Source organism: Lacerta agilis, chromosome 14 (genome assembly GCF_009819535.1).
Source record: "Lacerta agilis isolate rLacAgi1 chromosome 14, rLacAgi1.pri, whole genome shotgun sequence".
NCBI classification, from domain to species: Eukaryota; Metazoa; Chordata; class Lepidosauria; order Squamata; family Lacertidae; genus Lacerta; species Lacerta agilis.
Window position 1 is genome coordinate 48,994,690 of NC_046325.1, and position 13,830 is coordinate 49,008,519.

Sequence of the window (13,830 nt, forward strand, 5' to 3'; positions counted from 1 at the left end):
CTGGAACATGGGTGGCGCTGTGGTCTAACCCACAGAGCCTAGGGCTTGCCGATCAGAAGGTTGGCGGTTCGAATCCCCGCAAGGGGGTGAGCTTTCATTGCTCGGTCCAAGCTCCTGCCCACCTAGCAGTTCGAAAGCACGTCAAAGTGCAAGTAGATAAATAGGTACTGCTCCGGCGGGAAGGTAAATGGCATTTCCATGCACTGCTCTGGTTTGCCAGAAGCGGCTTAGTCATGCTGGCCACATGACCTGGAAGCTGTACCCTGGCTCCCTCGGCAGTAAAGCGAGATGAGCGCTGCAACCCCAGAGTCTGGACCTAACGTTCAGGGGTCCCTTTACCTTTACCTTTAAGCTGGAACACTGCCGAATGCCAGCCTCTAAGGCCAATCTCCTGGTGCATAGGTTCACATCACCAGTTATTCGACATCCTGTGCACTTCCACTGCTCATTTTTGAAGCCACATTCACACCAACTTTTCCTGTCAGTCCTGTAGTTTCTTGCCAAATACTTGATGCGTTTTCTCCCCTTAAACCAACTTCAGTAGGATTAGAAAACTGGTTGTGGTTTGCTTTAAAAAAGTATTTGGGTTGGAACCAGATCTGTCTGTGGAAACCGGTGAGTGGAAGCTGACTTTACGGTCCTTCCTTATTTTGGTGACACTCCCCCACAAAAAAATGGTCATAAAGGGAGGTGGAAAGAGCCTGGCTCATTCTGGGACCGCTTTGTGGAGCCCGGAAAGTACCCTCAAACTCCCACCTCCATTGCTCTCACCACTCATACAGTCCAGCAGAGCAAGCAGAGGACAGGACCTGAAGAGCACGATTGCTACTCTGAATCATAGAACCATAGAATTGTAGATCTGGAAGAGACCATGAGGGTCACCTAGTCATTCTAGTGCAATGCAGGAATATGCAGCTGGCCCATATGACCAACTGAGCTAAATAAACTGATGCACGTGAAAGAGGTATGGTACTATCAACAGGGTGTTGCCATGAAATGAAAGGGGATCTGTTCTGTTTTGAGCGATGGCCTCAGCAGTAGGGAGTCTTACTGATATTTTGAATCTGCAATCAGAGGGACCCTTTGCAGAGTAACTCCCTGTGCCCCTTCAGGCTCTCCGTGTGGGATGAGCCTCATATACATAAGACAATGTGGGCAATGCTTTTCTAAATCTGTGTAAAACTGGAAGAGTATTTTCTGATTTGGGCCAGTTAAGCTGCACAGTGTTTGCACAGCAGGACCCTTTCAGGTGGCTAATTTGCTGCGTGTCAGAACAATCCCCATTGTAATTATGATAACAAAAACCTTCTCATTATTTGCTCCATTAATCTGTTGTAGAGGAATGTGACATAAATAAGCTTCCACTTAACCATATTTCTTGATTCCTCTATCTAGAAATGTTGTAGCAGAGATATCTTTGATCCAAGCAAAAATGGAAGGGTTGAACTGATGCTTAGGTCTATCACACCTTATGTTAAATGTCCACCCTGCAGTTGTAAGTGGCAGGATGGATAGGGAGCTGCTCTGGGATGTGTGCTGTTTGGGTTTGAGTCCCAGGTGCTCCCTCTCTCGCTTTTCTTTTCCCTCCCTAAGCAGGAGACAGAGAATTAACATGTCCATTCTCTTCAGTAGCTTGAAAACAAAGAGCTCTCACACAAGATGCCTACAGATTAGCATATGCATAGACCTGTCATGCATTCCTTTTCATGTAATTTAAATAACCTTGTGACTGAGCCAAAAAGATACAGCCCTGCTTAATAATTAATCTGTTAGGTTCTCTTCAGCTTCAATGGAAATTTCCAGTCATGCTTTACCAGTACAATACAGGGGCATTATATATTTATTTTCCATTCCAGTGTACATTAAATAATTATGCTTAATAGAGCCTGATGGTGTTGCCAGCTGGCTGCACAGGAAGTTTTTGGGGGACTCTCCCTTGCTTGCTCATGGCCACGCTGAGCTGCCGCTGCTACCAAAAAGAGTAAGTGGTCTTTATCACAGCAGATGGCATCATTTCTGCCCCCCAGTCTGCTTGTGAAATACCACCTACCTGTATGTTCTTTCCCATGTAACTTTCACACAGCGACATGCTCTGTTCTCTGCATGCAGGTGCTTGACAACATTGCAGGTTGTCAATACAGTAAATGAACTTGAAATTGGATGCTAAATTTATAGTTTAGGGACAAAACAATTTTATTCTTATTGTGTTTTTATGGCAGTGCTCTGTGTTCCAGATCAAAGGGTGTTAGATTTTACAAGTTTACCCTGTCTCCTCAAACTCCTATGCTGGCATTTGTAAAACTTCCTCCCTCCCCCCCCCCTTTCGCATCCAGTTTGGAGGTTTGTCTAGTGGACTTGGGATCACAACGTCTTTGTGTTTAATTGCTATGTAGTGAGGTGGTCTTAGTCTGTGTCTTCTGCCACCTTCTCCAGCATTGGATCAAACTACCCATTTGGGTTGCTGAACTGTTTTCTTTCCTGCGGCAGTGTCACCCCAGGTCAAAAAGATTTCGCAGTGCATTGAAAGTCAACCTCCTATTTGATGGGGGGAATTAAATGTATGTATTCCCCACAGGCGATGATGATGCCATTGGGCAACTTTGTAAAAAGCACTACTTGGTGCAGCGGACAGAATTAGCAAGGTTGCCAGGACACAAGAGGCAAGAAAAATATTATAGTAGTATAAAATAGTGAAGGGAAAAGACCTTTTCCATGATGCTGTGTGTTCCCTTCTCTTTTTTCAGGATACTGCAGCACTTCAATACATCTGTAGAAGACTACACAGTCATCTTCACTTCAGGCAGTACAGCGGCACTCAAACTTGTTGCAGAGGCCTTCCCTTGGGTTCCTGAAACAGCAGAGGAGCCTGGCAGCCGGTTTTGCTACCTCACTGATAGCCACACATCTGTGGTGGGCATGAGAGCAATCGCTGATGCAATGAATGTATTGTCAGTTCCAGTGGAACCAAAGGATATACAGTCGGGGACAGATGACTTGGTGGCTGGAGGGAACAGCTGCAAAACACCTCACCTGTTCTGCTATCCTGCTCAGAGCAATTTTTCAGGGACTAGATATCCCCTTGCATGGATAGAACAGATAAAATCTGGGCAGCTCCGCCCCATCGAGGTCCAAGGGAACTGGAGTGTACTCTTGGATGCAGCATCTTATGTCAGCACTTCTCTGTTAGACTTAAGCCTTCATCAAGCAGACTTCGTGCCTCTGTCATTCTATAAGATGTTTGGATTCCCTACTGGTCTAGGTGCACTGCTGGTAAAGAATGAAGCTGCTTCTTGCCTGACGAAAGTCTATTTTGGAGGGGGAACTGCAGCTGCCTACCTCGCAGGAGAGGATTTCTATCTGCCGAAAAAATCAGTGGCTGAGAGGTAAAACTGTGAAACACAACCTCCTTAATAAAACTCCTGTTACCTACCTGAGGCACTGACGGAACCATACAGGCCCTCTATCTTGATGCTGGGGATTGTTTTGTCTGAAATTCACTTTGGAAATATACTTTTAATAAGTGGTGGTGCAGCTTCACACGGGGTTTATGTTGAGAGTCACACTAAATGCCAAGGAATAAAAAATGCACTGAAAAATATATTAAGCCTTCCAAATCCACACCAAATAAATCTCAAAAGTGTGTGACTACGTGTTCCATTTAGACATCCAAATTCCAGCTTATGCAAAGTTACTTGTAGCAAAAAGGCAATTTAAGATGTTCAGTATCAATCATGTTTCACTTGAGATGCTTCCGGCCCCACCCCACCCACCCCTGGCACTTAAATTATTAAGCATTTTTAGTGTGTTTTCTTAATTTGCTGGGTCCTTCTGTGATGTTGCATTTAACTAATGAGATATAAAAGAGCACTCCCAGTGATAATTATCTGCTTTAATAAGTGAACTGGTTCACTTCCACATAATCTGAGTCCGTATTAGACTTGTTAACTTAAATCAGCAATAAATATATTTCAGTTAGAAATATTGTGCTGCAGGATTCTGATGGCCATTCTGAAATTTCCCATAATTTAAATAAATGTGCTTACAGTCACAAAATTTCAACTAGGGCTGATCTGAAGTCTAGCCTGGCCAAATTATCAGAGGTTTTAGGGACATTGGTGGCACTGTTTGAGTGGGGGGTAGCATGGGGTGATAGAATATGGGACAGGCTCTGACCCCCCCCCCCCAATCCCTCTCAACAGCACTGTGCCGTCACGTAACATCATTTCCTGGAATATTTGAAACTGTAAATTCACTAAGTACCCTCTCACCTGAAATACTTTCCTCCTGCCTCTGCCCCCAAATAATTGGAAAACGGTTCTAGGGAGGCAGGTGGGAGGCGGCTTTGCCAAACTGTGGAAAACACTGTATTAAGGTAGCTGTGTAAGCTGAAGTCTGTCTTTAAGCCCAGCTAACTGCTAGCTCTTCGTTGCTTTGTTTTTTTTTAAAAAAAGGTACTGCATTTTTCCATAAGAGGAAAAGGTCAGGGAATATACACGGTAGCTTTTTTCAGTGAATAAGGTTTTGCTCTTGTGATATTTCAGATGTATAGCATGCTAGCATAATATTGTGCAGGGGAGTCTGATGGCATCAACTGTTTGGTAGCTGATGCCTTCTTGGTCGAAGGGTCTGTCTGGACTGGATGGCATGGTTACAGACTTAAAGGTCAGAGGGGGCACTGACCTCTGATGCTACCAGCTGCATAACCTGTTCTGTAGAACCTTCCTACCTCATACTGTAAGGATAAAACAAGCAGTCTTTCAATATTGCTCTGGATTTCTTGGATGAAAGGAAGGATATAAAGTAAATATGCTTATTAATTGAGGTGTTCATTCCTGGTTGTTTTCTGTGCCGTCAGTCTAGGAGGCTTATTATTCTGCTTCTTTCAGTAAATATGTTTTGTTGAGAGTAAATGTGGTTCTCAGTTTGTTGCTTCCTCTCCAGAGGCAAAAGACCATGTTTTGGTGCCAGTCATCTTATCAGATCCGCTTTTCATTGCTTGATACAAGCATATGAAAATATGGGTAAGCATCCTGTGTAAGAGTTGTAAGTGCCATAAAACTACCTCCAGAAATGGGAGCTTGGATTATATAGAAATGTGTTTTTTGGGATGCAGAAATATAGAGGTGAAAGGATGTTAGGCCTGCTTGGGTCACAGGCGTTTGTGCTGCAATAAATTAACTAGGGGCTTGTCCACTTATTTATTCAATTTATTTCTGCTTGTCCCATGCTTTCTACGCACAGGTCCAAGTGGTGTTGCCTTTGCCCAGCCACTTTCCCCTAGAAAACCTGCTCTTTAGCACTGAATTGGAACAAACAGCAATCCATGGAAAAACTGATTGCCATTTGTTCCAATTCAATGCTAAACTGCAGCTTTTCCCAGGAGAAGGTACTGGGCCAAACAGAAGTGTGGACAAGCCCTGGTTGAAAATGAGGAGGCATCTGATGTGCCTCTGTGAGTGTCACAGATCTGGAAGTACCTCTTTCCATTCAATCTCCTTTAGGGTTTGTTAATTCTTCTGTGCCTTTGCATTTGAAAGTTATTGCAGAGACACAGCAGTATTGCTCGCCTTCACAAGATGATTCCTGTTGATCTCTGTGGAATTCAGTATTTGGGGCTTCTCTGTTTTGCATTCAGTACAAGGGCAGCCAACTGTCTCTCCCCCCCCCTCGCTCACCCAATGTACATGTGAGGAATGGCATGCCATGATATACAGAGCCAGTGTGGTGTAGTGGTTAAGAGCGGTAGACTCGTTATCTGGGGAACCGGGTTCGTGTCTCCACTCCTCCACATGCAGCTGCTGGGTGACCTTGGGCTAGTCACACTTCTCTGAAGTCTCTCAGCCCCACTCACCTCACAGAGTGTTTGTTGTGGGGGAGGAAGGGAAAGGAGAATGTTAGCCGCTTTGAGACTCCTTCGGGTAGTGAAAAGCGGGATATCAAATCCAAACTCTTCTTCTTCTTCTTCTTCTTCTTCTTCTTCTTCTTCTCCCAGGGGCATTTCCAGTCTGATTTCAACTTGCACAGCAATGGTTGCATTTTCTAGTAGCTCTAAACTGCTTGAAAACCATGTTGTGGTTTTAACAGGGAGCCTTGGGACCACCTCACAGGAGTAAGAGTAGGTGCTGGTTTTCACCTCAAGGACCTTAGTCACTTGAGTCCTTCCTGACTCCTTTTTGCCTTAGTACCATCACAACCTATTTCTGATTATCTGTACAATATATTGATGTGTCAGTGTGCCCCTCAGTCCTGTGTTTGAATAATAAGGTCAACTGGGTAATCTCAGTTAATTATAAACCCTTGTTCTACTATGAAAGCCAGTATTGGTGATGTTCAGACAAAAGCTGCAATCCTGTGCTTAGATATTCATGCTCGGTTCCATTGAGTTCAATTCTTCTTGGTACACAGAAGGCAGTGCAGAATTTACAGCCAGGATTGCTTATGACTTCCAAAGCCCATCCAAAATATAACCTAGTTACCTGCTCTTAGGGAGGATGTATGGAAAGGGACAATGAGATTCAGGGCCGTTTCTTTTGGGGTTCCCTGACTTTGGAAACGTTCCCTAGGGAGGCCTTCCAGCTGTTAAAAATAACCTTCTAAACAAGAATGTCTTAACATATCTGAAGGGCTGTCACATGGAAGGCAGAGCAAGTTTGTTTTCTCCTGCTGTGGAGGGTAGGATCTGTACCAATGGATTCAAGTTGCAAGAAAGGAGATTCCAACTAAACATCAGGAAGAACTTTCTGACAGCAAGAGCTGTTTGACAGTGGAACGGATTCCCCTGGAAAGTGGTGGACTCTCCTTCCTTGGAGGTTTTTAAGCTGAGATTGAATGGTCATCTGTCATGTATGATTTAGTTGCAGGGGCTGGACCAGATGACTATCAAGGTCCCTTCCAATTTTGCAATTCTGTGAATATATGATCTCTGGCAAGGTAGAAAGAGGGAGCACTGTTATTGCGCTCCATATTTTAATTTGGGTTTTAGAATCTTCTGTGATAGAATAATTCTCCATTGTGTTTATTGAAATAGTGGTTACACTTCTTTAAGCCAAATGGGCTGCTTAAAAGGGGAATTGTTTTTTATAATGCCCTCCTGGTGGGAGGGGGACATGGGTGGCGCTGTGGTCTAAACCACAGAGCCTAGGGCTTGCCGATCGGAAGGTCGGCGGTTCGAATCCCTGTGACAGGGTGAGCTCCCGTTGCTCAGTCCCTGCTCCTGCCAACCTACGGTAGCAGTTCGAAAGCATGTCAAAGTGCAAGTAGATAAATAGGTACCACTCCGGCGGGAAGGTAAACGGCGTTTCTGCGCGCTGCTCTGGTTCTCCAGAAGCAGCTTAGTCATGCTGGCCACATGACCCGGAAAAACTGCCTGTACCTTTACCTTTACCTGGTGGGAGAGCAAGACAGACTCACCCCACCCCACCCCACCCACTGGATGTGCATATTCTTTGAGACATGCATATAAAGCCATAGCATTTGAATAGGGTGCTAGTGCATAAAATGCAAACACATAGGTATACAAATCAGGAATGAGTTGTAGAATCCATGAATCCATGTACACTGAGTTTTGGGCCTGTGAACACTGGGGTTTTTTGCCTGTTCACATTTTATTCTCACACATGGAGAATTTAACATAATCACTTTATTTCCCATCATTATCGAAGACACCATCAAACAGAATGCCCCTGTGAGTAAGATTATCTGTGGTCCTTGTTAACTAAAGAACTGTAATGTCTTTAAGTTCCTGAGAAATATTTCTTGAAATACACATGGCTATGGAGCATGGTACATTGTTCTCTCTGACAGTAAAATGGAGTAGACTGAGAGATTGCCCCACAAAATGCTGGTGCATTACACATGTGAACTAATGCATTGTCAGCTTTGCTCCTTGTGCCACATTTGTCACCAGCATGTGGCAGTTAGAGATATTATGCAGGGGATGTTAATAGGTACTTTTCTCTCTCTCCCAGAACTGTTTGCCCAACAGTCTTCAGCTTGGCATTGTCCCCTGTGAATGTTGCAAGCAAGGGCTTTTAGATTATGGTGTCAGAGTGACCTATAGTTGTAACACAAGAAGTTCTGAGTAAATGTTCAATATGTGCTTAGTGTAAGATAAGAAATCACATATCAGACAAGGAGTGATGATCCTTTGCTTCATGACATGGTTCATGACATGTTTGTTCAAGTTAACTTGAGTGCTGTAGACCCTGGTTTGCACAAGGTAAACTTCCAGTACTTTGCCTCTTTGGTACATACACGCTTTTGTAAATATGTACACTCCTATGTTTAGGAATTGGTACATTGTTTAGAACATGGGACTATGTCTGGGATGGTTCTATGTGTTTACTGGATAAATGTGTGGAAACTGAAAGAGCTCTTAAAATGTATGTTAATTTTTTTTATTGTTGCATAATCTAACCTGGAATGCTTCCTGATGTAAGCATTTACATTTGGCTGTGGATTATGGCCCCCAAAATGATACAGGACGCTTAGAAAATGGATTGATGTGTGCATTCCATCACCCATTCTCTCCATTGAAAGGATCGTGGCAGAGTATACAGAGGACCTCCTTTGAGAACTTTCAAGACTCTGAATCAGAGTGATTGATTGTTACTTTTACTTGCAGATACTTGCAGATACAAGTAATTAATTGTTTACTGGGCAACATTTGGATTTGGATTGTTTTTCTTACTAACAGTGCAATGGCAATGTTTCCACCAAAGCAACTGAATTTTTAAATTCATGTGGTGTGAGGTATGTTATGCTCCTTTTTTCAAATGAATCTTCCCCAGATGGAAAAAAATGATACAAGGAATTTAGTTTTTAATGGTTTTGAATCAAGACCTCCATTCACATGGCAGGAATTGAAATATATTTGGGAGGTATTACAGCATATTTAATAAATTACATTCTAAAAAAGATGTGGAGGTAAGAACATGGAAGGCTGTGTTCTAAAATCTTGTAACAAGGAAAGAGTTTATATGTTTACCTTAGTATGACTTTATGGAGCGGAATATGTTGGTAAAATAAATCACTTTAGCAACTTGCCTTAGTTCCATTTACAATGAAAAATGGGGCAAAAATCCCTGGAGAAGTCACACTTCTTTATTATGCTGCAGACCAAGACTAATTCCAGCACAGGCATTTCTGATTATGACACTGAAGCAATGCAGTTTCCCCCTTCTAGTAGGTATGAAAAGCCTGGTTGAAGAATATATTGCTACTCAGAACATTTCTGGACTATTCTTGCCCACTTAAAATATTGCTTCCCTTACTTTGGATATGAGGTGTTATTGAAATGGCTGGAGGAGTATTTTTGTGATACTAATAGCAGCATTCCTGCATTATCTGGGTCTCCTTAGAATGTGAAATCTTTGGCTTTATGAGGTAGAGGGCAAAGAGCTGGTGTTCAAATCCCCTTTCAGCCAGTGGCGTGTGGTGAAATTTTTCATAGGTGAACAGTTAGGGTTGTAGGACCCCAAAGGTCATTTAATCCAATCGCCTGCAAGGCGGGAATCTCCACTCAAGCATCCCTGGCAGATGCCTAAAAACCTTCAGTGAAGCAGAGCCCAGTCTCCCAAGGAAGTCCATTCCCCAGCTGGTCAATTTGCCGATTCCTAGCACCTTGCAAAAAACAAAAACAAAACTTTGGCTTTGCTTTGTTTTTTCAAAAAGACAACCCCAGGCGGAAGGGTGGATTCCACCCCCCCACTAAAAAAAAAAACATTTTAAATCCCTCCCCCCTTCTTCATCATCTCCCTTTCTATGATTGGGTTGTTAGTTGTTGAATGTTGCTCCTGTTATTTCAGGTCGTGGCAGATTGGGGCTGGGGGGTTATTGTATTAAAACACCACACTTTCAAAAGATACACACAAACACAGAGGCTGAAAGAGAGGAGGGAGGAAGTGAGATACGAAGGATGCAGGGATCTTGTCTTCCACTCCCACCCCATAGGCACTTCAGGCTTTCCGACTGCTCTTCCTTTAAAAGGAAGGAGAAGGGGCTGCAGTTCTGCTTCAAGCAGCCACTTCCTGCTCATGCGTTTTGCAGCCTTTGTGGAGGTAACCAGAGACAGACAGAGGCACACATGCACACATGGGCATAGCCAGGATTTTTGTTAGAGGGACAGGCCTTTTGTTGGGTGGGAGGGCAGAACCTCAGCTATGTATTTTTATAGATTTTTATTGATTTTGGGGCTTCCTGCCCCCCTGGCTGTGCCCATGCCCACCCACCCACCCACCCACGGAGCCTGGAGACACTGGCTAAGCAGGTACACGGAAACTTACTGCTGCGAGGATTAAGGAGGCTAGGCTAGTCCCACTAGTCGATGGACCGCATGCCATTGCTTTCAGCCCTTAAAGTTCACTGTATCTCTATGGACAAATGTACCAATGTCACAAGATGTTGTGCATTTCTGTATTGCATTTACATACAGTCTTCCTGCCAAATCACCCAATTTTTATATGCTAAAACAAACAAATGCAGATTTTCTCAGGCAGGTTGGTGGAACTTACTGGCATAGACTTTTTCTCTTCCGACTTCCCTCAGGGCAGCCCTTGAGCAGATATAAGATGAGTAACCCTAGCAGTCCTCCCAAGGCTAATTGGTTGGCCTCATAGAACTGTGCTCAACTTTATAAATTCAGTTGCTAGTTCAGTAATCGGGTGAGCCTGATTCAGTGCCAGGACAGTAAACATGATCAGACACTCCCAAGGATTACCCCAACCAAAAACAGGCATGCCAAGGCAGATTCTGTGTTAATGTGGAAAGAGGGAAGGAGAAAATGAAGTTAATTTTAATTTGCCATACTCTGGAAAGTGCTTCCTCTCTTCACATCTAGTTGGAACTATTCAGTAACTTTTTTTCCCATTTCATCCTTTAGCTATCTCTGCATGTCTAAATTAGTTAATTATCATATTTCACTAAACAATGACATCGATTCATGCACTTTCTGCTGGGTTTTGGAAACTTCTCCCTGTGTTTTTAGCCCGAAGCTGCTTTTCTGTGAAATAATCTGCATATAGTTAGCTTTCAAGATGTTCAGCAGGACATCTTAAGAAGACTTAGTTGCTGAGTAACTGTCACACAGAAGTGGGTCTTAGTATTATGTTTCAAATTACATTTCAGGCAGTATGACAAATAGCATCATAATAACTTTGACTCAGTTGTCATTAATTATAACTGAAATGTAATCACAGCTGGGATTTTGCCTAGTAATTGCAACCTATAAAGGCAAACATTAATATGTACAGAGGAAAACATACTTTAATAAATTTAGGCAGTAAATCAAGGCAACATATCTGCATGACCTGAAAAATCCTAACAGGCTGAGGTTAAGATAGCAAAATATTTGGAACAGTTTCAAATGTTTGCTCTACAGATTTTACTGCATTGAGTGCAAGATTGTGTGTGTGTGTGTTTTGTGTGTCATCCAGCTGCCAGTGCTCAGCTGTGGAAGTAGTCAGGAAACGACAGGTAAGAAGTATAGATAAAATATTTAATCCCATATAGCAGAGCTCCACTGGCTGCTAGTTTGTTTCCAACTTAGATTTAAGGTTCTGATATTGACCTTTAAAGCCCTACGTGACCTGGGGCACATTAGAGTGAGTGCCTATTATTCATTTTTGTTGTTGTTGTTGTTTAGTCGTTTAGTCGTGACCCCATGGACCAGAGCACGCCAGGCACTCCTGTCTTCCACTGCCTCCCACAGTTTGGTCAGACTCATGTTGGTAGCTTCAGGAACACTGTCCAACCATCTCGTCCTCTGTCGTCCCCTTCTCCTTGTGCCCTCAATCTTTCCCAGCATCAGGGTCTTTTCCAGGGAGTCTTCTCTTCTCATGAGGTGGCCAGAATATTGGAGCCTCAGCTTCAGGATCTGTTCTTTCAGTGAGCACTCAGGGCTGATTTCCTTCAGAATGGATATGTTTGATCTTTTTGCAGTCCATGGGACTCTCAAGAGTCTCCTCCAGCACCATATAATTCAAAAGCATCTATTATTTGGTGATCAGCCTCCTTTATGGTCCAGCTCTCACTTCCATACACCTCTACTGGGAAAACCATAGCTTTAACTATATGGACCTTTGTCGGCAAAGTGATGTCTCTGCTTTTTAAGATGCTGTCTAGGTTTGTCATTGCCTTTCTCCCAAGAAGCAGGCGTCTTTTAATTTTGTGACTGCTGTCACCATCTGCAGTGATCATGGAACCCAAGAAAGTGAAATCTCTCACAGCCTCCATTTCTTCCACTTCTATTTGCCAGGAGGTGATGGGACCAGTGTAGAAAAACATTTCCAGCCCAAGGGCTCATTGCCACATAGGCCTCTTGCTAGTGTTGGGCAGGGCCCAGTGGCACCAACCATAGGGTGTGGAAGGGGCTTCAGCCCCCTCAATATTTGTGGGTAGGGGGCTGAGCCCCCTCAATATTGAGGGGGCCGCTACCTCACGTAGCCTGCTGTCTCCAAGCGGGGGTGTGATGCATGGAGGGTGAAGATCGCCCTCCACACACCCCACACCCCTGCTGTTTGCTGGGCAAGAGCTTGTGCAGGGGGCAGGGTATGTGGAGGGTGAAGATCTGCATAGCGTACCCACTGCCAACACCAGGTGAGCACTCATGCACTGGGCAGGGGTGGGACATGCAGAGGGGTGCATGACATCATGCATATGACATCATGCGATACTGGGCCCCCTCAACATGGGGGGGGGGCAAATCGGTGCCCCTGGTAGGGCCAGAGGCAAAAGTGAGTCGTGCAACATACACAACTCTTACCTATGTGCAATAGGCTACAATTCTGCCGTGTGAAAATTCATACAAACTCCTCTCTCCATTCAAGGAAACAAGGGTGTGTGTCTCATGTCCATGACATTTCCAGCAAGGCCAAAGCACTCGGGGAGGGTCTTGAGCCACTGAGGGGTGTGACCAGGGCAGAGGCAGTGCTTGGGAAGAATCCCAGGGCCAGGTGCAGAGGACTGGAGGGCCACATTTGGATTCAGGGCCTGAGGTTCAGTATGTTATTGCTATATGCCAGCATTGTGATCGTCTGATTGACCCCTGCTCTTTTCTTTCCCATCTCAAGTGCTGTGGTGGCCACCCAATCAGGGCAAGTACTTTGTGGCAGTGAAACCTTGTTCATGAAATGCTCTGCTTTGCTCATACCTTTGGAGAGTAAATATTTCTGCCTTGGAGCTTTCCTTTTGCTGTGTTAATTGTAGAAATGACGGGGTTTTAATATGGTTAGTTTACAAAGGGAACTTACACAACGTGGCTTACTACCATAAAATTAATAGTATCTCTTGAGTGGAAAGGCAGGATAAAAAAAAAAGATAATATAATTCTCCAGGAAGGAACAGGGCTTATTGAAGCCTTGGTAGCTAATCTACTTTTAGCCTAGTATGGAGGATTCTGGTGACTCTGCTCCCAAAGGAAAAGTGATATTAAAATTCCCTAACCCAGGGTTAAATCTCTGTGTTGCTGAAATTCAAACTTGCAAATGGGTTCACAAGAGGTATTAGTCAGTGCAATGCTAGAGTGACATAAATGCATCTCTGGTAGTTATAGCAGGTAGAGCAGGTGAAAACGGGGCATGTCGTGAGCAGGATGTGGATATGACATAATTGTGTCACATCCGAAGACCCCCTGAGATCATTTTTTAATCTTTTGCTGGAGTGTTTGGTGTTACTTCTCTCAATCCCCTGCCTGCCTGCCTCCCCCGCCCCCATATCACTTAAAATGGAATATAAAATTTTAAAATAGGATTGTTTTGTAAAATTCTGCTTTGCACACTTTTTATAGAGGACATATTTTTAGGCTTCCTCTGACTGAAGTTCTGCCAGTAATTC

The 13,830-nt window shown here is 43.9% G+C and overlaps 1 protein-coding gene across 1 annotated transcript in view; it reads left to right on the top strand.

The window, feature by feature from the left end:
- Positions 1–13,830, top strand: part of MOCOS (molybdenum cofactor sulfurase) — a 90,816-nt gene that overhangs the window by 18,210 nt on the left and 58,776 nt on the right. The window contains 1 exon segment of the mRNA XM_033169801.1: positions 2,745–3,383. Within this exon segment, the coding sequence (XP_033025692.1) occupies positions 2,745–3,383 (639 nt within the window).